General features: G+C 36.3%; 1 protein-coding gene and 1 pseudogene across 2 annotated transcripts in view; one reads left to right on the top strand and one right to left on the bottom strand.

Moving 5' to 3' along the window:
* The window catches only part of CLINT1 (clathrin interactor 1), a 60,634-nt gene that overhangs the window by 12,737 nt on the left and 22,821 nt on the right, over positions 1-25,076 (top strand). For both annotated transcript variants that reach the window (XM_059417261.1, XM_059417260.1), the window contains exons 2-5: positions 20,852-20,956; positions 21,471-21,567; positions 22,970-23,078; positions 24,054-24,218. In XM_059417261.1, coding sequence (XP_059273244.1) covers positions 20,852-20,956; positions 21,471-21,567; positions 22,970-23,078; positions 24,054-24,218 — 476 coding nt within the window. The remainder of the gene's footprint in view (positions 1-20,851; positions 20,957-21,470; positions 21,568-22,969; positions 23,079-24,053; positions 24,219-25,076) is intronic.
* On the bottom strand, positions 4,095-6,311 carry LOC132028114 (Y-box-binding protein 1-like; annotated as a pseudogene).

The raw sequence follows: 25,076 nt of genomic DNA, 5'->3' as shown, positions 1-25,076 counted from the left end.
TTTTATTTCTGTACTTAAGGTTATTCCTCAATTTAAGGTTAGCTGATGTTGTATGTATTCTGAGCTGGGATAGTACATTAATAGCATGTCCTTTTCAGGAGGTACACAAGGTCTGTATGCTCTGTTAATTTTGAGCACTAAGTCAAGGTGTTGTCTAGTTTCTTCACTGTGTAGTTAACTGTTCTCATCGTAATAAGAAATAAGCAGTCTGTGGGGAGATAGTTTAAGATCTCTTCTCATCAAACTCCCGCCTAGATTTAGCATCTGCTGATGCTTCTTGCTTTAACTAGTGTTCATTGTGATGGTTACAGTTGGTGACTCACCCTCTTCTATTACCTTCCCCCACACTCTGTCCTTGTATGTATTTATCAGTGTACCATACAGAAGAGCTTTCATTACTCCCCCTCCTTCCCTACATCCCTCCCTTATCATTTTATTCAGTGGGTTGTAATCCCTTGTCATTTTATTCAATGGGTTGTAATCCATACTGTCTTTATTTATTTCAGCATTCAAGTTGTCACAGTTTTGGCCAGTGGGAGCCTTGTAAAGCAGGCCTTTGTCTTTTTAGTGTGTGTTTTGTTTGGTTTTATTTTCATTTTGTTTTTTGGGCACTTTCTTACTTTCTGGATAAGATGTTTCAAACTTATCCTGTACTTTTACTACTTCAGCCCTGAAGTCAGTCATTTCTCCAAGGACCCCCTGGTCTTGGTTACTTTTAGTGCTGAGGCAGATTTTTTTCTTTTTAAAAGATTTTATTTATTTATTTGACAGAGATTAGAAGTAGGCAGAGAGGCAGGCAGAGAGAGAGGGGGAAACAGGCTCTCTGCTGAGCAGAAAGCCAGATGCGGGGCTGGATCCTGGGACCCTGGGATCATGACCTGAGCCGAAGGCAGAGGCTTAACCCACTGAGGCAGATTTTATTTATTTATTTATTTGTTTGTTTATTTTGAGGCAGATTTTTAAAATACAGATGACAGGGTAGATTATATATAGAGAGATATTTGTCACAATTAAGATGTTAGAATTTCTGAGTATGTAGAAACACCTAGAGTAAGTACAAAGAGTTGGCATGTGGGAGAAGTAACAGTGGTGATTTTCTTCTGGATAATTAAGGTTTTGTTTTCATATTTTTAAACTTTAAGAGAATAAGCTATGTGAAGCCTGCTCCATTGCTAGTCTCTTCCTACTTTTTCCACTTCTAGCATTGTAATTTGCTTTCTACAAATCAGTTTAGTATAAAAAAACAATCAAAACACATGCTTTACAAGTATATGTATTGTAGATAATATAATTATGTCAATAAAATGCTTCTATAAAATGTATTCTTCCAGTGGTATTTCCTGTTACAGCCACCTACCTATAATTCATATACTTCTGTCATAATATAACTCTTGTTCAGTTTTTGAATTGTTTATGCTAGCAACTGATTACTGAGTAATTTAAGTATCAATTATGACAGCACTATTCTAATTAGAACGCTGGATGCTGACACTTCATTTAGCAAACAAGTGTAGAAATATCTATGGGACTTTTGTAGAATTAAGTATTGAGGATTAATTTTCTATAGGTAGTCTTTTGATATATATGTTAAGTTTAGATTTATGCTTACTTTATCTGTAAACCAAATACATAATTCATTTGGAATATGAACTCCTTTTGACTTAAATTGGGAAAAATTGGTTATATGTTGAGAGTGGCATTTTTCCAACAGTTAAAAAAGTCATGTGTGTATATTAAAAAGCAGCGAAATTACACAATTTTAAATAAAACAGGGCCCTTGGGTGGCTCAGTAGTTAAGTGTCTACCTTCAGCTCAGATCATGGTCCCAAGATCCTGGGAACTGAGTCCCACATTGAGCTCCCTGCCCAGCAGGAGCCTGCTTCTCCCTCTCCCACTCCCCCTGTTTGTGTTCCAAACCTCTCTCGCTGTCCCTCTATCTCTGTCAAATAAATAAACAAAATCTTTTTTAAAGTGTTTTTTTTTTAAGATTTATTTATTTATTTATTTATTTGACAGACCACAAATAGAGAGGCAGACAGAGAGGAGGAAGTAGGCTCCCTGCTGAGCAGAGCCCAATGTGGGGCTCCATGCCAGGACCCTGTAATCATGACCTGAGCCAAAGGCAGAGACTTTAACCCACTGAGCCACCCAGGCGCCCCAAAATCTTTATTAAATAATCCTTTAAAAAAGTAAAATAAACACAAGTAAGTTGCCCATTAAGAGTAAGAGTTTGAGAAATTTATGGAGATACAACACCACTGTTTGATTTTAACACAGATAATATATATCTCTTTGGTCATGTTGGGATTTATAAGGAGTAATTTGAAAATAACATTTTTCAGAGTTTTTTAGGATATATGATGATAATCTTTTAGTGAATGAATTATAGTATATTCTTAATGTTTATATAATCTCTGATGAGAAAGCGAAAATTGTAGGTATGCTTCTCATGTCAGATACCCATATGACAGAGAATGAGGTATATTATGTTAAGGATTGCAGAAAGCCACCAGATGACCTGGTTTATTCATTTCATTAGTATTTATTGATCATTTAGAACTGTTTCAGATAACTTGAAGTGTAGTTGTAAATAACTCTTTGTAGGAAGAGATAAATAAAAAACAAGTAAATAAAATTATATTTTTAAGTGTGAAGTGAAGGGGCTAACGTAGAGAATGATGAATGGGACTATTTTAAGTAGAATAGGAGAAGAAAGCCTTTCTGAGGACATGGGGTTTATGTTAAGACTTAAAAGATTTTTAACGAGAGTAGAGGAAGGAAGTTCCCAGAGAGAAGATACTAGGGAATAAGCAAAGTGGTGAAAGAGCTGGTGAGAAAGAGAACAGTATGAAAGAACATGGAGAAAGGTAGTCTCAGGGAATGTTTGGCCATTGCATGGAGCTTGGATTTATTGTAAGTGTAATAAGAAGCTGTGAGGAATTTCAATAAGAGAGTGAAATGATTCCATTGGTATAACTACTCTTGCTACTCGGTTGGATAATAGATCACAAAGGGGACAAATAGAAAGGGGCAGTGGTTAAAATTGTGGTTATAACATAAGCAGTTAGGAGCAAAAGCCCTAAACCTTTATCTCTGGATTCAGACTAAGTTGAAATTCTAAGCATACCACTTAATGGTTGTATGCCCATGAGCAAGATATTTAACCTCTTTGTATCTCAGTTTCCTCATCCATAAAATGGGAATAATAATAGTAATTGCCTCATGAAGTTGATAGATTAGATTGTATGTAAAAGGCTTGGAACATTGCCTGGCCCACAGAGTTAAGTAAGTGTTTAAAAACCCATAAATAAGGCCCTCTTATGGAATAAAATGTGAAGTGGGCAATAAAATGTGCTCAGTTGCTTGTACTGTTTGCCTTATTTGGGAAAGAATACACAAGAGTTACTGCTGTGCAGAGTCCTTTGCACAGCTCTTCTGCAGTAACAGTGTATAGCGAAGGCATAGTACTAGTATGTCCAAGTTTCAGTTAACAAGGTGCCATGCAAAGTGAGAGCTGCTTGTATAAGAATTAAGCCTCTGTAGATGGGAAACCTTTGATGGCCCCTTAATCCATAGTTGACAGCAGGAGTAGGAGGTTTAAAGGTTTTGAAGTATTTTTTAACTTTAGATTTTGGTATTCACAGGTTTCTGTGGACATAGAATTCTTGTGCCAGTGTGTGTGTGTCTTAACTCTAAGTTTTTGTTAGGGGTCAGTAAGCCAGTTTTAGGGGATATAGCAAATTAACAAGTCTTTCTGGCCATGCCTTCAAAAGACCTCAAATTGAAACAGGAGAGCCCCCCTTTAAAAATTATTATTATTTAAGACCTTTATTAATGGGTGCTTGCAGTTTGTTGATTTTTTGAAAAAATCAAGTTGTAAACTTTTATTACAAATTAAAAATGAGGTTCTTAAAAATCTCTCCTTGACCAGATATGAAACAGTTTAAAAACCTTTAAAGGTGTATTGAGAAAAACCAGGCTTTAAAAAAAAAAAACACACACAAAACACTTTTGTCATTACCAAAAAGACGTCTTTAGGTAAAAATAATAATAACCCCATTCTGCATAGATAATGCAGATAGCTGTTTATGGGGTCAGTGGGCAAAAAGCAAGCACTTAAGGTCTTCAGCTCCAGTCTTTTGTTCATTTTTTATTCCTGGAATTCCATCTTCATTTCTTCGTGTTGGATGACTGAACCGGATGATGGTAGAGATGGTAAGCCAGCATTTACTCAGCCCCGCGAGTAAATGGGAGTCAAAAGCCTCCGGAGCGGACGAATTCTCAGATGGTGGATCGGCTGCTTTTGTTTCTTTGCCATCTTGTGGCTTAGGGTTTTCTGGGCATCTGCGTCCGTAATTGAAGTTGCAGCGGTACTGATGTTGAGGTGGCTGCTGACCCTGGGTCTCATCTTGATTTTTCTTATCTTCCTCGTTGCCATCCTCTCTAGGTTGTCTTTGTCGAGGAAGGAGCCCTGCAGAATCGTCGTCTATAAGCCCGATACATATTCTGTCTCACTGGTCTACTTTGTTCTCCTGCACCCTGGTTGTCAGCACCTTCCATCACTTCTCTCTGCAGGGGAGGGTTGGCATACTGTGGTCGACACCCATAGGGTCTCTGCATGTAGTAAGGTGGGATCCATTGCCTGTGGTTGCGCCGGTGCTGTTGGGCCTGGCCTTCGGGAGCACTTTCCAATGCCTCCTTCTTTTCCCCACTTGCACTATTCTGGTAATTCTGCCGGTAATTGCGTGGAAGACCCCTGCGATGTGGATAGCGTCTATAATGGTTACGTCTGCTGCATATTTACTGCGTTGCACTGGAACCTCCACCAGGGCCTGTCAACATTTGCTGCATCCGCACCCTTTTCTCCTTCAACAACATCCAACTGCACAGTCTCTCCATCTCCTACACTGTGAAGGTACTTCCTGGGGTGGTTATTCTTTACGGCAGTCTGGTGTACAAATACATCTTCCTTGGTGTCATTCCTGTTGATGAAACCATATCCATTTCTTACACTGAACCATTTCACTGTTCCCAAAACCTTCCTTGCCATGACTTTCTTGTCCCCGCTGGCAGGTGCTGCGGACTGCGCTGCTGCCGTGGTGCTGGACTTGGAGTCTGAGGCGCTGAGGGCGGGGTCAGCAGGCGGCTGCTGGGTCTCGGTCTTGCTGCTCTGGGTTGCTGTGATGGTGAGCTGGGTGGGTTGCGGCTGCTGCGGCTCCTCCTGGGCTGCTCAGGGCTTCTGGAGTCCTTTTTTTTATTCTTCTCCCTTTTTATTTTAAGTAGGCTCCATGTCCATCTTGGGCCTTGAACTCAAGACTCTTGAGATCAGGGTTCACATGCTCTACTGCCTGAGCTGGCCAGGTTCCCCCCACCCAAAAAAAAAAATTTCATGAAGGTAATATTTCTCATGTCATTCTCTGTATATTTGTTGGTTAGAGGATATTTATTTTAGCCCTCTCTATTCATGTCTTAATCTCAGTTTCTTTGTTTTACATTCCCCTCTCTGTTACCAAGAGATTATGGATTCCACTCATGTATTCACTGGTTGGTTATTAAATATCCATTTTATGTGAGGCATTCATGGTTAGATACTGGACAGGGAAATAAGAATGCATAATATGTGGTACAGTCATTTCTTCTTGTTTGAGGTGCACAGGTTCTCCAGAGTGCTAACACTGAATTAGCAAATACTGAACCTTTGTTCCCGGGTTAGGTTTCTGTGCACCTCTCTGCACATTTTCATCGTCCCATCAATGCATAGCCATGTTTTGTATCAATTTCTGTATGAACACATTTATCATATACATTGTTGATTCAGTGACACTGAGCAGAGGGCCAACAACACTGTACCTCATGCCTGAACAAAGCTTACTGACACAGGCATTTTCTTTGTAAGGCACATTATAGCCTTCTTAACACTTAGAACTCTATAGACAGCACTTTGACACCAGGCTTGAAGGTCATTAAACAGTGAAATCACCAAAAAAATACCACACAGATGTAAAAAATCATGTCACTGCATAGACTGAGAAAAGGGCACTTTTTTACAGTATGAGAACTAAAACAATAAGGCAGAGCATAACCTTTCTGACCTCATCTGGGAATATGCACAACAGATGACTCAAATTTTTCACTGCTCTGCACATCTTCACAAATGACTGTGAAAGTGCTATTAATATTGATTTTAGTGTTACAAAAACATTTTAGTGAGCAAACTCAAATACAGAATCCTCAAATAAGAGAATCAACTATACTTGTTTTCAAAAAAACTTACAATGTTTCAAGGGGGAATTAAGATTAAGTTCATACATAGCTATTGTACAGGGCACTATAATTCAATAGGGCTATAAATGTAATGTTTATTTCATCATAGAAAGGGGAGGTTAAGGGTTAGAAGGAATCATGGAAGCTTCATTTTTGTATCTTTGTTAAAAACTAGGTTTGAGTTTAGCTGAAAGATGATTCCAGGAGTGAACAGTTACTGAGGTAAGAAAGGGCTGTTTAAATTTCAGATGGTAATAAAGTATAATTATCCCCTAAAGGAAATCAAACAGAAGTAATGGGAGGAAAAGCTAGACAGGTAGTTTGAGACTATATCAAGCAGGTCCTGATCACCAGGACTTTTTTAGTCAGAAGAAAGAACCTGTTTAAGCTATTTGTTCAATTACTCAATAAATATTTATTGGATATCTGCTATCACCAAGCCTGTTACAGGCACTGGGGATCTTTAAGTGAGAAAGACAGTTTGTGTCTTCTGGATGTTTTCAGTCCAGAAGGGGAGAAAGACAAGAAAATACACATGTCTGTTATAGTACACTAGTTTTAGTTTTAGGTCAAGATAAAGAACAGGGTGCTTTGAAGTGCATATAGGCAGATCTCCAGAGTTAAAGGAAGATTTCTTGGAGGAAATGACATTTAAACTAAAATCCGATGGTAAGGTGAAGTGAGGCCAGGGGCAGGGATGGACAGGCAGAGGGCTTTCAGACAGAGGGAACAGCTTGTACAAGGTTCTAGAGGTGAGAATGACAGTGATGGGACTAAAAAAGTAAACTGATACCACATATGAAGGACCTTTTTTTGTCCAGTTAAGGAATTTGGACTTCATCTTGAAGGTAGTAAGGAAGACTTCGTAGGATTTAAAATGGGTGCATAGATAGGATTGGTATTTCAGGAAGAGTTTGCTTTGGTCCCAGCATGGTGGGAGATAGAGGAGAAGCAGAAACTTTAGTTACAATATTGTTGGCAGTAATCTGGGTAAGAAATGGTTGGGACCCCCAGTCTCAGGTAGTGGCAGTGTAGGTAGAGAGAAGTAGATGGATATATTAGTGATACTTACAAACTACAGGAGAAAAGGCCAGGGAATGGATTTGATGCTGGGTGGGAAGAGGGGAGGGAAGTCATCAGTTATAAGGTTGAAGCCATAACTGTGGATGTTACTGTCCATTGATACATGAAGAGGAAAATGTTTGGGGAAGGTGGCGATGAATTAGTGATGGACCAACATGACCAACATTAAATGTTGGAAAACTGAATCTGGTCACGGTTTGAAGGATGAATAAATAGAGAATACACTCAAAATGGAGAGATTGTTCAGTGGCTCTTGTATTTATTTGAGAGAGAGAAAGAGCACACACAAAAGCAGGGGGAGGGAAACGGAGTAGCAAATTCCCCAGCTGAGCAGGGAGCCCAATGTGGGGCTTAATCCCAGGACCCTGAGATCAGGACCTGATCTGAAGGCAGACATTTAACTGACTGAGCCATCCAAGCACACCCATCCTGCCCCTAGGTTCCTGCCTTTTTTTTTTTTTTTTTTTTTAAGATTTGATTTGAGGGCGCCTGCGTGGCTCAGTGGGTTAAAGCCGCTGCCTTTGGCTCAGGTCATGGTCTCAGGGTCCTGGGATCGAGTCCCGCATCGGGCTCGCTGCTCAGCAGGGAGCCTGCTTCCCCCCCCCCCCCCCGCCTCTCTCTGCCTGCCTCTCCATCTACTTGTGATCTCTCTCTGTCAAATAAATAAATAAAATCTTTTTTTTTAAAAAAAAATCTTTTAAAAATCAAATCTTTTAAAAAAAAAAAAAAAAAGATTTGATTTGAGAGAGAGAGTGAGAGGAAGAAGCAGACTCCCCACTTAGCAGAGATCCTAATGCAGGGCTCAATCCCAGGACCTTGAGATCATGACCTGAGCAGATGCTTAACCGACTGAGCCACCCTTGCCCCTGGAATGCCTGTATTTTTAATGCAGCACAACAGGTCTTGGAGATTAATGGGAAGTAGGCATTGAGAGAAAAGACTCCCAGAGATGACTCCAAACGTCCTCCAAGAATTGTATGCAGTCTACCCAGCTTAATGACGTGCCCTCAGATCATTTTTCAGGTTGAGAAATAATAAGCTGCCTTCATGTTGGCTCCTTTTCAAATATGTTGAAACTAATATTGTTAAAAAGCAGCTCTAACGCATAAGAAGAATAATTTTTTCACCCTTGGGACTTGATAAAGCTAATTTCTTTTTGAGTATCTCATATATATATTTCATCAATCCTTGTGAAAAATGTTACCCCTGATCAGGGTGCCCATAAAAATAGTAGTCTGTGAGGTAAGGGCTGTGAGAAGAGGCAATCCCTCTCTTTTCTTGAGCTCTTTGCCCTGTTTCTGTTAGTTCAGCAATGCGTTATAAAATACCATAAAAGAAGTCAAACATGCAGGAAAAAAAAGGAAAGATGTTTAATCTTTAATCTTTAGGGTTATTAAAGAGGATTAAGAAGTTAACACTTAAAGCTAAAAATAGAAAACTTTGAAGGGATGGAATAAAGTTTAAAAAGTTTTTAAAACCCAGTGGGTAAAAAAGGGCATAAACAGTAAAACTGATGAGACTTAAATAAGATGGGCAACTGAAATCAACAGTAAAGATCAATCAAGAGGTTTGATTAAAAATAAGTGAGATGTAAAGCAAGATAAAAGGCTGGAAGTCAACCATCAGACAGGAATTTAAGAACATAAAAATGAAAAGTTAAAGGCAAAGCTATCCATTAAGAAAAAAGAAGAACTAACAGATACTAAAAACAAGTGGTAAGAGGAAAGGTGTAGGCAGTTTTGGAAGTCTAATATAAAGGGCAGTTTTTAAAAATAGTGAACACCAAAGTGGGTTTTGGGGGACACTTAGAAAATGCTCCATGAAGAAGATATGTTACACCCAAAGTTTTAGAAATGTTTAGTGTAGTCCGCTCTTGGAGACTCTCAGTGCAGTTTAGAATTATAGTCTCTGAGAAGTGCTATAGTAATAAAATTGCCTTTGTTTTACATAACATCTCCCAAACCTTACCATGTTTTTACCAGATACTAGCGTACTGTTTTAGAAGAAAATAAAAATGGAAATCTTAAAAGTTACAGAGATAGACAGTAAAAAGAAGTCTGCTGGACTTGAGGCTGGATTTGGGTTGGGGCTGGCATTCCTAGGAAATAAGTGTCCAGCACTGTTCAGCTAGCCTCCAAGATAACACATGACACCCTTCCCTTCTGGTCCTCCATCCAGAGTTGTCTTCAAAAGCTTTTATGTGTGCAGACAGGGCACTGATAGAAAATATATGCTGCTGAGCCAGAAGAGTGGAAACTGATCCTCAGCAGAATTAAATCAGCTCAGCCATGGGACACTACCCTAGCAAATGAAGCGAGAGGTTTTTATATAGGTTTTATATAGCTGTTTTTCTTTTCCTTAAGAGGGATTAAGTTTTTCACTATGTAAAAACAATTTTAAACAAATGTGTTTCTTTGCACACTGTTTTTCATGGTTTTTTTTCCTTTTAGATTTTGTCTACATGAACATTTGTTTTTATATAGTTGATAGTGGTTAGTGTTCACCAGTTTTGGGTAATGAGAGCTCTTTCTCTATGGCAGGGAGAAAAAATATTTTCTAGTATGGCAGCCTCTGCCTGTTCCATTGCTGTATTGTTCCAAGCACCATTGCTGCCACATTTTGGAAGCAACTTTTTATCCTGCTTTCCTGAACCACTTAACACCTTCTTTTCTTTTGCCCCCAGTAGAACATCCCCTCCCCCAAATCTTACTGCCACCAGAGTGCCTCTCCAAAAAGTAACTCTTTAACATCAATGGACTAACTTAGAGAATGGTTGGGACAGCTTTTTTGTAAGCCTGTCATCTGCTGCCAACTCATGGTAGCAGCAGCACCTGTGCTAGAGGGAGAGTAGAAGGGCTTCTACATGTCATCAAAACCCATGAACATTCAGACATTTCCTAGTTTAATGATTTGTGCTCTTGGGCCCTTAAATGCTTTGTTCAACCAGCCACCTCGTGGAGTGAATTATATAATTTTATTTTGGCATTTTGAAAGCTCAGAATTCTGCATGTTTTTATATTCCTGAATTGTAGACATAAACCTCATGCTAGGGGCGCCTGGGTGGCTCAGTGGGTTAAGCCTCTGCCTTCGGCTCAGGTAATGATCCCAGGGTCCTGGGATCAAACCCTGCATCCGGCTCTCTGCTCAGCAAGGAGCCTGCTCCCTCACCCCCTGCCTGCCTCTCTACCTACTTGTGATCTCTCTCTCTCTGTCAAATAAGTACATAAATGAATACCTCATGCTAGATAATTTCTCTTCTTTCTATAATAGCTTAAAAGTCTTTGTTTTTTGTATGATTTGCTTTGGGATGTTCAGTTCCAGTAGTAGATAAGAATGAGTTTAGTGAATCCCAAAAAAGTTAGAGACTTTATCAGCTGATGTCAGATTACCACTAAAGGAGAAAATACTGCTTTATGTAAAATAAAACCATAGCTCACACTTGGTGGTACCACAAGATTAATAAGGAGAGTGAATTTCAAAATACAAATTCTCTTGAGTGTAAAGTAGCAGTTCTATGCTGGCGCTTGTAGTAGTAGGTACTTGTCCTCTCTCTTAGTAATACTCATTTCCAGGTCTTTGGCCACTTCTTAATAATAAGATTGCTTTTGCCTTGCTATACACTTATGTCCTTAAAATCTTCATTTCAATGTCTATACTGTGGGCTAGGTAGGCTGCCAGATACTGTGACTGTAAAGTTCTGCAGCAGTGAATGAGATGTGGGTAAGTAATAGACTTATGCTAGTTTACTCTAAGGGGCCACATAAAGAATATCTTCAAACTAAAAATAATACATACTGGCAGAAAAATAACCATGTGTGCTGAATGGTAGGCACACTGACCATTTCATCTCTTATATGTGAGAACTATCTCTGAGATGAGGAACTTTGAGACCCAAAGGGTTGATTTGTCCAGGAACCCGAGACAGAATTCAGGCCTTGTTAACTTCTAATAAATTATTGGTCAGTTAATATACATATTATTTTGCTTTTCTACAAAACAGCCATAAAAGATGAAGCAGATTATGAAAATACATAAATGTGTGTATTTTTCCTTTAGGGTGGCCTTGTGTTTTGGAACAGTTCCTGGAAATGGGGCCCATTTTAATGTTCGAAAATGGGTTGCTATCAAACGACTCATTTTATTTGGTATTGCTAACCACTGAAGTTTTAAGGAAAGGGAAATAGTTTTATAGTTTCTTCCTCCCACAGGTCATAATTTAGTTGTGGACATCAGGATGTTTTTCTTGGCTTATCTCATTCATGTCGTTTTTCTTGCACATCTGTTACATAAATTACTAAACTATTTCCTTGGAAAACTGCCAGTTTAAGTCACACTTAATAGTGATCAAGAGGTCAGTAACTGTTGGAAAAGAGAATTAAATGACAGACTTTGAGGGGCAGAAATCCAACTACCATCCTGGTTCAAGTATTTTTTGTTTTGGATCAGTTCCTAAATTTTCTATGGCATTGGAATAATTATGTGTGGCTTCTAGTGTTTCCCAAAAGACTTTATAAACAATTATTGACTTTTTAACATAAAAAGGTATTTTAGTCATTGCTTCCATAAGTTTTTAATATTTGAGTGATCAGTTTATGTATACATTCTAATCTGGTACATAGTTTGGCCTGTGAAACTAAATTTGGAAATACTGACTTCTTTAAGTCTTCACTCATTTTATGTTACCTTTCCTGACCTTGAATTCTACGTAAACCATTAAGTAATGATTTTCTGTGGTGTTTTTTGGGGAAAAGTTCTTTAAGACATTAGTTCTGCTAGTTGCATTTTAGGACAGCTTTACACTTAAGTGATGAACATATTAATTATTAGAAATCTCAGAAACTTTAGGGCGCCTGGGTGGCTCAGTGGGTTAGGCCGCTGCCTTCGGCTCGGGTCATGATCTCAGGGTCCTGGGATCGAGTCCCGCATCGGGCTCTCTGCTCAGCAGGGAGCCTGCTTCCTCCTCTCTCTCTCTCTCTCTGCCTGCTTGTGATCTCTCTCTGTCAAATAAATAAATAAAATCTTTAAAAAAAAAAAAGAAATCTCAGAAACTTTAAATATAAGTTTTGGCTTTTGTAAACTGATATTGAATCATTACTGGAGATTTTTCTGGAGTGTTAGGAATACTTCCATAAGCAAGAGAAGACCAAGTATTTATTTAATGTAAATCTGAAATTGTATGGATTTGGAATGCTAGTTTGTAAGCTTGAAATCTTTAAATAAAGATGTCATTTGGAGTATTGATAATCTGTAATAAGTATGTTTACAGATTAGAAGAGAAACTATGTCATGAGTCAGTCAATAACAGTTACTGATAAAAGTTCTTGAGGTTTTTTTGCATTACATTTCCTACTGTGTAACTATTCTCCTTTCTAAAGTGTAGATTTTTTTTTCAAGATTTATTTTAGGGAATGAGAGACCATGCGAGAGTGGGGATTCAGGGGAGGGAGAGGAAGACAGAATCTCCAGCAGACTTAACTGAGCGCAGAGCTGACAGGAGGCTCAGTCCCAGGACCCCAAGACTATGAGCTGAGCTGAAACCAAGAGTCAGATGGAGCTGAGCTGAAACCAAGAGTCAGATGCCCAATTGACCAAACCACCCAGGCACCCCTAAAATGTCACAGATTCTTGATTTCTTTGTTGAGTTTTGACTTTTTAAAATAAATTTAAACTTGTTAACAGGAGATAATGTATAGTTTTGTTATGATTCAAATCTGATATCTGTGGGAACAAGTCACTTAGCTAAGCCAGTCACTGGCATCAACAAGGCAGCTTGGTTTAGTTATGCTGCAGCTCTGGGGTTGTTGTAACTTAATTTCTTTGTGAAAAACAACTCAAGAAAAGCAGCCTCCAGTACTGGTACTGAAGGTGGCAGAGCCTAAGAAAAAGATGATTAACAGACAGAAAATAGTAGCATTACAAAGTGTATTTAGAGGGGAACACATTGGGTTTTATAGTACATTGGATTGATGATAATCAAATGTATACAGAAACAGTAAAAAAATTATAAAGTGTTCTGCCATGCATAAGTTTCTTACCTAAGGAAGAACTCTTGATGAATTTCTTGGTTACTCTGTGTTGGGAAAGTATAATCTGTACAGAATACTTTAAACTTTTGACCAAATCTGGAAGACTGTCTTCTACAAACATTTGTGTTTTTGTAATTGTGATGGTAAACAAAGGTCTTCAGTTAATCGTTCATAAATGTTAGGTTTGTTCTTAGTCTTTTCTATCTGCAGAGTATGTTTAGTATTTAATTTGCTCCTCGTTGTCCCCCCCCACAAAAAACTGAAAATATATTTTTAGAGAATTTATCTTTCTACTTTATCTGTAAATGATACAGAGTCTAAAAATTTGAGTTAAGATTATAAGAATATTGAGCTGTATCAATCACCAGTGTTCTGTAACAGGAAAAATCAAGAGTGATTAAATTTTATATTCCCAGTTCCCACCTCCATGATAGTATTGGACTGAGCTGTAACTGAAATTGAAGGCCAGCATCACTCAGAAATGGATCAGAGAATTTGGTAGTAGAGTGTTGGAAGAATAGCATTTCTTAGAAAAGAGTATGGATAGCCCTTAATTTTCTTACAACTTAAAACAATTAGAATTTCAGTTAGAATTACATCAGCTGGAGGTACTTTTCTGTTGTATCATGTGAGGAAGGAAAAACTAAAATGGTGTTTTGAACATTAATACATTTTTTATGGTTTTCATGTCTTAGGCAGGCATCTTGAGTTTGGATTTAAGCAGTTTTTCCATTTGTGCTATGTTTTAAAAATGTTTTAGGTGTCCAGTTACACTATCTAAATGGATCTTTGAGTATCTAAAATAGCCTTAAAAAGAACTTTAGAAAGTTGAATCTTTTAAAAGAACTGCGGGACTCCCCCCACCCCCCCATTAAAACCTGTCAGTAAAGTATTCTTTAATATTTATTTGGTGTTAATTTTTTTTACTGTGATAGCTAAAGGATGAGGTTTAGTATTTCAGTGCAAATTCTTTATGGTTATTTTGAAAAGCAGAGTTTCATGTTTCAGCATTTAGTGTTTTAATGTTCCCTCTTGAAAAGTAAAGAGGAAAGCAGAAGGTGCATAATCCAGCATAGTCCTCTGTGTAAATAGTGAAATCATAAATAATACACATATGAGCATCCCACATATTTATTACGTAAGTGGGTTGGAATGATGCATATGTTTTTTAAGTAACCAGGTTACTCTCCTGGAATCTTACTACAGCAGAAGAATGAATAAGAGAACCTCAGATTTTTGATGTCTTCAATTTCAGTTTTTCCCCATTCAAACTATTTGTTTTACCTTGCTTTTTAGAGTATTTTTGTTTGTGTGGGGTTATATTGGTTTCTCCTTTTCAGTTGGATACTTTGTATTTAAGATTTAGTAAAACCAAAGGAAATGTAATTTCCATGACTATCTTTCTTTAAAGATTAATTCAGCATTTAGTTCTTTTAGTAGTACAGTTTGTGATGTCTTTTTTTTTTTTTTTTTTTTTTTTAAAGATAGAGAAAGGAAGAGGGGCAGAGGGAGAGAGAGAGTCTTAAGCAGGTTCCATCCTCAGCACTGAGCCTGATGCAGGGCTCCATCTCACCACCCTGAGATCATGACTTGAGCTGAAATCGAGAGTTGGACGTTTAACCGAGTTACCTGGATGCCCAGAGGTCATCTTAATATATTAACTGGCAAACTTTTTCTTTTAGGTCATGTGGTATTACTAATTCTCTGATTGATAGGGCATTGAGGCATAATAGAACAGGGCTTTGGAATTAGGGAACCTAGCAGAGTTTGAACATCAGTTGTTTACTAATCATGTGATAGTGAGTTTATTTAACTTCTGTTCCAGGGGGTTGCTATTAAATATATTTTTCCTTCCTGTTCACTCATTTTTTCTATTTGGTTGAAGGGGCTGCTGCTGGTAATGACAGCATGGCAGCAGTAGAGAGAAACTGGCCAGCATTAGGTTTGTTACATTTTTTTCTTCTGAACTTTCCAGTACTTATTTTACTAGTTTTCTTCTTCTGGTGTGGAGGGAAGCACTGTAGTTTGTTCCTCATATTAGCACATCAGCTCTTTTATATCTAAAATCCTATATAATCAAATATGATAATAACATTCACTTTAACAACATGAATTCTTCTACTGAACCATTGCTTATGTTATGACATTTTTCATTGCAGTGTGTTTTATTTTCAGATCAAGAAAAGACTTTTTTTTATGGGTAGCAGATACCCAGCCAAGTAGATGAATCAGTTTTTCCACCTCCTTGCCCCATTTCTATGCAACCTCAGATTTCTGCTTGCAAAGAAAGTTACGGATTTGTTCATTTAGGAGTACTAGACTTCTTGGTTGTTGATTACAAATTTGATTTCTATTCACAGGACTGTAATAACATGTTACTTGATTTTAAAATATGAGTATTGAACCTGTAAAATGTTCAGCTTGCAGACAAGGGCAATGTGGTAAAGGCTATCCCATGATGAAAAATGAATATCACATCGTCTATTATCAAACTTTCAGAGCAAGTATTCTTAAAACTATTGTCCTAATTTTGGGCCAGAAGCTTTTAAAAAGAGAAGAAAAACAAAAACAAAAAAACAAGCATTAACAAAGGAACTTGTTACCTGAGAAAACTTTCTCTTTTGGTGTTCATTTTGTGGGTGTTTTTATAAAATTTTTTAAGTTATTGAAAGATTGAAACTTTATAGAGCGCATACAGTAGTTTAACCTGTATTGTAAAAGTATCTTCTGAAATCTTTGTGACATTGAGATGAAGAGGTGACTTTTAAGTGTATGTTTTAATGTTCAGGACTCATTCTTTCCTAAAAGAATTTTTTTAAAACGTGTTAATTTAAATATTAGGTACTTGAATGGTTCCATATAGTTTTACACATATAGCACTTGGTATGTGTGTATTACATATACTTGCATTTACTAGCCTGATAAAACAAGACTTTGGAAGTACAAATAATACTTAACATGGTCTACCATGATGCTAATTTGCCTAAAAAGAGTTAAAGTGTTGCTAATGATGTTGCATATAATGATGATACAGTACTTTCTATTTTTAATGGCATTTAATACTTTTCCCTTGGTTTCAGTATAATATTCATGGGAGGAAATTCAGAAAATACAGGAAAGTATAATATATGTGCTGCTGAAGTAAGCACAATACAGGAAAGTATAAAGAAAAAAATACTGTTATTTAAGCCATAACTTTGAAAGCTGTGTTTCTGTCTCTTGCTGCCTGTTTTCCTGTTACTTGGACTCTCTGTGTCTCTAAGTGTCGATGTACATATGCATGCATACAATAAAACACAGATTTAAAGGTCTAACAGAAAATACTGCTAAATATTTTCCTGATCTCAGAGTGAATGAAGTCGTAAAACAAAAAGAAGAAAACATTGAAAATATAAGTCTATTTTTTTAAAAAGGATGTAAAATTAAGGCAAGCTAGGAAAAATACTACATCAGTCTGTTTCAGTTTCCTTATTTATTCCTTCGTTAGCAGGTGGAACTGAATTATACAAGATTGACCTTTTGGTGTATGGTTTTGTTTTAGCAAAACATTCTTAAACTTTTAAACAGGAAAAAATTATCAGTTAGAACTGTTCATACTTTTTCTTGTCAGTCATTAATGCACTGACCATCTATAAGTAAATGTCCCATTTTAGCTTTTATTTCAACCTTTCTTGCCTCTAAAACCTGGACCCAAACTGTTATTAAATAAAATATCTTGGTGTTTTTTTCAGTAGTGAGTGGTGAAATAAACAGGAAATGAGAAATAAAGAGGAGAGCCAAAATGAACACTAATAATTTAGAAGGTGAATAATCAACCCTTGAATAATTGAACATTCGCTGTGTGGACACAGCCATAGAAGCATGTGTGCAGAATTTGAGGACAGTAACTTTCAGCATTTGGCATTAAAGATCCAGTGAGTGAGTGGTGCTGGGTTGTCCGTTGAAGTACTCTCACTGGGGACTGACTCCCTTAGTCCTGTCCTACCTATTGGGGTGTTGTAAAAGAGCAAATGTAAAAAGCACTATAGACGCAATGAAGCCTTACCAGTACAAACAATAATGATTTTAATTGTGGATTTTATCCTTTAAAAAAAACAGTGGTTCAGTATTGCTTTAAGGTAATATCTTCAGAACAGGAGCTGCTTCTTACATTCTTCACTCTTTGGTTATCTCCTAGTAATTTCCTATAATTTTGTTTGTAGAACACATCCCAGACCTTTGTCTTGAGTTTTGTCTGTGTGTTAAAAAACTGTTGGGAGGGCCCCCTCTAGTGTCTGAAGTATCCATTTTTAAAACATTTTTGTCACTCCTAGAAGTTTTAGGAATTAAACTAGCTATTTTTCCTTTCACATCTGGACATAATTTCTTTTTTTCTTTTTGTGGGGGGAGGAGGAGGTTATTTTCCTTTTTTAAAAAGGTCACTGGAATTATGGGTAGGGTGTGGATTAAGGGCAGCAGAAAACATGGGAAAGGAAGGCTCAAAATGCCATTTCTACCTTTTTAGAAATAGTTATTTTTAAGTGAGCTGGATTTAGGCCAAACTATACAGTGTCATGTTGTTTTGTTTTAGTTTACATTTGTTTCTGAATTAGGTGCAGCTTAAAAATACTTTGTTTTGGAATTCTTTATGGCCATCAGATCTCATTTTAGAGTTCTTCGCAGTTTCTGAAAGCAGCAGTTTCAGTAGAAAATGGCTTTCAAGTAGAGCCTGGTTTTCTTCATGGAAGTTGTGTTGCTTTGTTACTTTTTGTTACTATTGCTGTTATCTTTTTGTAGGTATACTTTGAAACTATACTATAAGTGTTCTAATGCTGTTGTCATTTTACATAGTTCCCATTGTTTTTCAACCAAGGAAATAAGGCAATTCTTTTAAATTATTGGCTCTCTGCCACCTCTCCCTGTAAACACACAGCACTCAAACACACAGGCCTTCAGCTAAGAATCTTGTGAAGGGTTAGAGAAACAGGACCTTTCTCATTTGACCCAGCTTGAACAAGGAAAGTAGTGTTCTGAAAGCTACAACATTTATAAAGGTTCTAGTAAAAATATTTCATGTGCATGGAGTAAAGATTAACTCCTTTCATCTTGTTCTCTAGCAAATTAAACAATACAAACAGATTTTTAGTGCATTCTTGGTAATGAAATGCTTGGGTGAATTATAATCCTAATTGCTATTGTTCATTCCCACAGCTGCATGTTGACACTTAAAACTGCCTAAGCCACGCATTCTTCAGCCACTAGGATAAACAGAAGCATTTTGAAATCCATCATTTTATGGCATCTTAAATTACAAATCTGTCATTGGCTGCCTTGTTTTTATTTTGTTTCCATTGTTGAAGAAATTAGGAAAAAATGTTACTCCTTTGTATTTATACACAAAATTATTGTCAATAGAATCATTATTGGGTTTTTATGAACATTAATTAATAGTCTTAATTTTTAAAGGAGGCGGTGGAATTTATGTTGCAGGGAAACAATTTCTATTTATGTTATCAAACTAGTTGATATTTTAGGAGCCAGCTTTCTCCAAAATTTGAAAGAAAGTAATAGGATTTCACTTTTCCTCCTTAGTAGAACAGTCTTCTGAATATAAATCTAGAAACTAGATTTATTCTGTGATTTGGCAAGTCATATTTATATGTGTAATGGTTCCTTTCAGATTTGACCCAAACCATTTATTAGTCTCTTTCTTTGAAGGTAAAGAAGGAGAGCTATTTGCAGTGAATTTAAAATTTATATTTCCTTATATTTGAGAAACAGGTTTGAATACCAATTATAGCTGAACCTTCCTTACTTGAAAAAAAAAAAAAATAGAACCTTTGAATAACTGAAAAGCTGTATAGCAAGAGTGGGGTATATGGAAGTAATAGTGGACAAATTTTGGTTTTTTCTGTTTCTGAGGCTTAATTTTAAGTGGAAGATTTGAATGACCAAACACATAGGCATCTATTATAACAAGTGCTAGGTAATAATTGTAGCTTTAGATTTCAGTTGGATACTACTACAAGTCACATTTTCAAGTATTTCTTTGTAATGTCTAAATTCTTAAATCCATTTGAGTATGGAAATTCTGTTTTAATAACCAAACTTTTTGCCATCTTGTATCTTAATTTTAAGGCCCTCTATTCAAAGTTCATTCTTTCTTACGAAAATATTACTTAATATTTTTAAATTCTCTTAATAGGTAATTATTATCTGTAATACTAATAGCAGCTAACCTGTATTGAACGATGTCTGTGAGTCAGACACTGCTAATAGGTACCATTTGAGGTTCTACCCTTTGAAGTAGTGTTCTTCTTACTTACTCCCATTTTGCACTTGAGGAACCTGAAATTAAGACAATTGGAATAATTCTGCCAAAAGTCACAGAGTAATTGGAGTCAGATCTTTCTGACTACTAGAACCCTTCTTCTTCTTCTTCTTCTTTTTTAATATTTTATTTATTTGACAGAGATACAGCAAGAGGAAACACAAGCAGGGGGAGTGGAAGAGGGAGAAGCAGGCTTCCTGCTGAGCCAGGCCCAATGTGGGGCTCAATTCCAGGATTCTGGGATCATGACCTTAGCCAAAGGCAGACCCTTAACGACTGAGCCACCCAGGTGCCCCTAGAACCCATGTTCTTGACACTGCTGAAGTCTTAAGTGAAAGTTAAATATGTTGTCATACAATTTCTTTTTTTTTTTTTTTTAAGATTTTATTTATTTATTTGACAGAGAGAAATTACAAGTACACTGAGAGGCAGACAGAGAGAGAGAGAGAGAGAGGAGGAAGCAGGCTCCCTGCTGAGCAGAGAGCCCGATGCGGAACTCGATCCCAGGACCCTGAGATCATGACCTGAGCCGAAGGCAGCGGCTTAACCCACTGAGCCACCCAGGCGCCCCTCATACAATTTCTTGATGAAATACTATGTAGCCATCAAAAGTGAGGCTTATGGTGACTAGTGACATAGAAAACATACACATGAAAAAAGACCAAGGGTTTACAGTTAAATATTCATAGCAATTCCAAATATTTTTAGTGTTATCTTTGGTTTGCCATTGCCTTTTTTTTAATGCAATATAAATAATGTTCTCTTATATAATTTTGCTAATTTGCAGAAAATCTGTAAGGAAACAAGAGTGCATGTAAACCAGATCTGGTCAGAAAACTAATAACTTAGTTTTATAATAGACTCGAGTATGTTCAGTTTTCTTTTTAATTTGACCCAAAATCATTTTTTACTGGACTTATGCCAGCTCTAATGTAATCTCTCATCTGTATTCTGGAAGGCTAATGGAATAGTAAAATTTTCTTAAATACAACTTAAATGTGTTACATAGTGTCCTCGAAGTAGCTTAACGCACAAAAGATGTTTTCTTTCCCACCCTGTAGAGGTATCTCATTAGGACACCCACTAGTGTCATTATTAAGTTTTCATGTGTTTCTCAGTTTTGATGCTAATCTTTGTGTGTATGTGCGTGCATTTTTTTTCTCTGCAGCACCAATGTGGTTATGAATTATTCAGAGATTGAGTCTAAGGTTCGAGAAGCAACGAATGACGATCCTTGGGGACCTTCTGGGCAACTCATGGGAGAGATTGCCAAGTAAGTGATAATTTGACTCAGCAGTGCAGAAAGAATCCAACTATCTTTACACAGAAATACAAAATTTGCTTTCAGTTTTAAACAGTTTAGCTGCCAGATATAGAGAAAGTTTTATACAGAATCCATTTCCCTTTAAAAATGAGCTCAAAAAGTAAAAATTTCTCATCAGTGAAGTTTAGAAGACTTACCATGGCTTTTCATAAAATTTTGACAAATATGTATAAAATAACTTGAAATAAAGTTAGGAAAATTTTTTTGATGAGCATCTTGACCACTATCCTGGTAAGTAAAGGGCTTGTAAAAGATGATATTAATTAGTGGGGTTTTCACGTGTGCTACATATTACATAAACTATGAGAAAAATATTTTAATGAAAGCATATCTAAATTTTTTGAATTAAGCTTACTAAAATTTTTTAAGCTCTTTGGGAAGACACAGTAACTTAGAACAAGCCTGCCATCTACTGTTAAAATTAATATATTGCAAAGTCTTGAGGAAAATTGTTCTTTTTCAGGGCTACATTTATGTATGAACAATTTCCAGAACTTATGAACATGCTTTGGTCACGAATGTTAAAAGATAACAAAAAAAATTGGAGAAGAGTTTACAAGGTATGGACATCAGTTTTTATTATTTGACATGTTGAAAACAAACACTTGAAATTTTAAGGTATATATACATAAGTGATTATGAAGGACATTAAATCCTAGAACAGAATATTCTTAAACACGTAAAAGAAGATTTGCTATGTGTGTTGTTTTCTATTAACCATAAACAACTATTCTGAATGTAAAATGCTTAAAAATAATATTTATAAATACTTTCATTTTATTAATTTTTTCTACTGGAGATAATTTGTGCATATCAAAAGTAATAAATCTATAGATGGATGTGTATTTAGTGGATGAGCGATTAAGATGAAAACCACAGTCTAATATAAATATGGTTTCTCATCTCTACATAAAAATTTGCCTGATTTACAATATTATAATATTCTACATGAGCAATATGTTAGTTTAAAATGTAATTAGAAATTGTAAAACATTAAAATTCTAGCATTTTAAATTTCCAAATATGTGCTTTTTATCAGATTCTTTTCATGTAGTCCTGATTTCATCCATGCGGAATTCTGCAGATTGTCATCTGTTTTCCAAACCCACCATATTTTTTTGCTATTCAGAATAAGTTATTCTTTGCTTTCAAAATGGCATATAATATGTGTATTTAAAACTTTAAAAGCAGTATGTTGGTTTTCAGGACTGAAGAGCAGTACTTTATTTAGTTCCATGTTTTTGATGTTACTTGTTTCTAAAAACATTCACTGTCATTCTTTCAGCTTGTACAATATTTGTGATGAAATAGTTGATATTTCTTTATGTCAGGTTTGTCCCAAGCAAAGTCAAGTTCACAATGCATAATTCAGTGAATTTTAGTGTATCCACAAAGTTGTGCAGCAGTCACTACTAATATCAGAATTTATTTTTATCACCCCAAAATGAAACCCCATAAAATGTTTTTTTCTTTTACTTGTTGGCAGCCAGTTCTTGAAACAAAAGCCATATCATTAACTTCAAAATTTAATTTAATCCGGGGAAAATGCTGTGGGATCATATAATTACCAAATAATTGTTCTCTTTAAATCGATATTTCGAACACCTCACAGTTCTCTATTGCCCAGGTGAAAACTAAAAATTGAGCCACTTTCTAAAAGCTTAGTGTTCATTTGTATCATACATCAGATATTGGAGAGCTATTTTTTTTAATCTTTTGATGCATGGTGTCCAGTGGACAGTGTAATTATTTACCGTGGTTATAAAAGGAATTTCAAATTGGTAATATAAGTTTTAGACTATGTATTTAAAGTCCAATGTCAGGTAAAGAAACTCTCCCTGCCTCCCACTTACCCCACAAAGATTATTTATTTCCTGATGTTGAAATTATTTTTTTAACCATTTACCAAAGCTCTATCAGAATTTATTTTGTTAAATCATTTGGTGCTTTGTATTTTTACAGTCATTGCTGCTTCTAGCTTACCTCATAAGGAATGGATCAGAGCGTGTTGTTACAAGTGCCAGAGAACACATTTATGATTTGCGATCCCTGGAAAATTACCACTTTGTAGGTGAGCAATAGAAAAACCTTATAAGCAAATTAAAACAGTAGTTGGAGTTGTCAGTCACCTGAACCAGCTTAGAAGCTTCTCCGCTCTAATTAGAATGTGACTATTGCTGGTTGTGTGACGAGTGCAGAATCCAAGACGTGGGGCCCTAGAGTATTAATTAGTGAAGACAAGAACTTGCAGAAAAGACTGGCTAATAACAACAGAACCAACACAACATGAGTGTTCGGGTTTATATTAAAATATGCACTGGAGACTGGTCCCCTGTGGTGTCCATAAAGGAATAGCTTTAATCATATGGGAAGAAAAGGTTAGAGCTCCAAAACACACACATCTGTTTGAAGCTGGGGTTTTTTTTTTCCCCCTCCCACCAAATAATATTTACTGTGCAAAGGCAGCAAGGCCAGAGTGTGTTTTGAATGTGAACGAGGATACAGAATAAACCACATTTCATTTTGTAGTATACCCCAGTTGAAAGCACTTTAAAAATTCAGTTTTTTAGCCACACTAAATTCTGGTAATTATTATTATTTCCAAACTTGTATTGGGGAAACCAGAGCACTTGAGTACATTTTAGTCATTAAAATGTTAAAGTGGATCTTTTGTTGTTGTGGTGGTGGTGGTGGTTAGAATACTGTAGGAAAAGAAAACATTTATGGATATGTCTTTTTCATATGGCCATCATTAGTAATGCTTTTTAATAGATCTTTCATTGATCTTGTGTAGCACCAGTATCTATAGTCCTTGTAGATACATCTTTACAGGCTTTTATAAGCCAGAATTGCTTCTCGAGACTTAGAATTTGCTGATGAGAAAAATTACAAAATTCCATAGCACTATTTGCCTCTTTTTGTTAACTTTAAATACTGAAGTTGGTTTTTTTATGTTGAAATTTTCATGTCTGTTTTTTGTGTTAAAGGGTTTGATACTTATTAATTGAATTCTTAAGGTTTTGTTTCTCCCTTACCATCCTCACAGATGAGCATGGCAAGGATCAAGGTATAAATATTCGCCAGAAGGTGAAAGAATTGGTTGAATTTGCCCAGGATGACGACAGGCTTCGTGAGGAGCGAAAGAAAGCAAAGAAGAACAAAGACAAATATGTTGGGGTTTCCTCAGACAGTGTTGGAGGATTCAGATACAGTAAGTATCAAAGACACACTGACACCTAAGCATTTGTTTAGCTTCCTTGTGTGTATTTTAAGAATCACGGAAATACAAAAGACCAAAATCTGCCCCCCACTCCCCGCCCCCACCGCTGAAATAGAATACTAAGGTATCTGAAGTACTCATTTTGGCTACTATTATATGGATATTAGGAATCTTCTTTTCTTTTCTTTCTTGTCTTATCTTTTCTTTTTTTGTTTTTGTTTTTTTTTTTTTATTTTGTGGGTTCAAGAATACAATTTTAACCATTAGTTGTTAATCAAATGACTACAAACTTTTTAAATTGACACACAGAGAATAAAACAGATATATACCCTTTCCTCTTGGAATTACCATTTTTTAAAAGAAAAAAGCATTTCTCTTCCTCACCATCTAGAGCATAAAAATACAAAGTTTGAAGAGATTTTGAACAAATCAGCTCTATCTGGGGCCAAAAACAGGTAAGCTTCCTATAAGTTAGTTTTGCGTCAGTCTCTTTTCCCTTAAGTAAACAGTACTTTAATTTGACATAGGAAAAGGAGACTAACAATACAATCAGTTTTTTACCTAGGCCTATCACTTTATTCCTAACACATTTAAGAGCAGCTAGAACATTGATTGCTCATGTTTATTTTTAATATACTAATACAGTTTCCCCCAAATAGATCACTAGGTACTTGAAACAGGCACAGAAAATAACTCTGTTACAACATGTTGCTTTGGATTCATTCTGTCTTCTGTAAGCTCTGACCATCCCTTGGTCATTTTGTGTATACACAGATAGGCTAGTGCTCTGTATACTTAGCCACAGATTGGGACTTCTCAGTGCCCCCCACCCATATCTCAGTTTTTTTA

Source organism: Mustela nigripes, chromosome 12 (assembly GCF_022355385.1).
Source record: "Mustela nigripes isolate SB6536 chromosome 12, MUSNIG.SB6536, whole genome shotgun sequence".
Lineage (NCBI taxonomy): Eukaryota > Metazoa > Chordata > Mammalia > Carnivora > Mustelidae > Mustela > Mustela nigripes.
The sequence above is the reverse complement of the archived record's forward strand: the minus strand, read 5'-3'. Positions and strand labels throughout refer to the sequence as shown.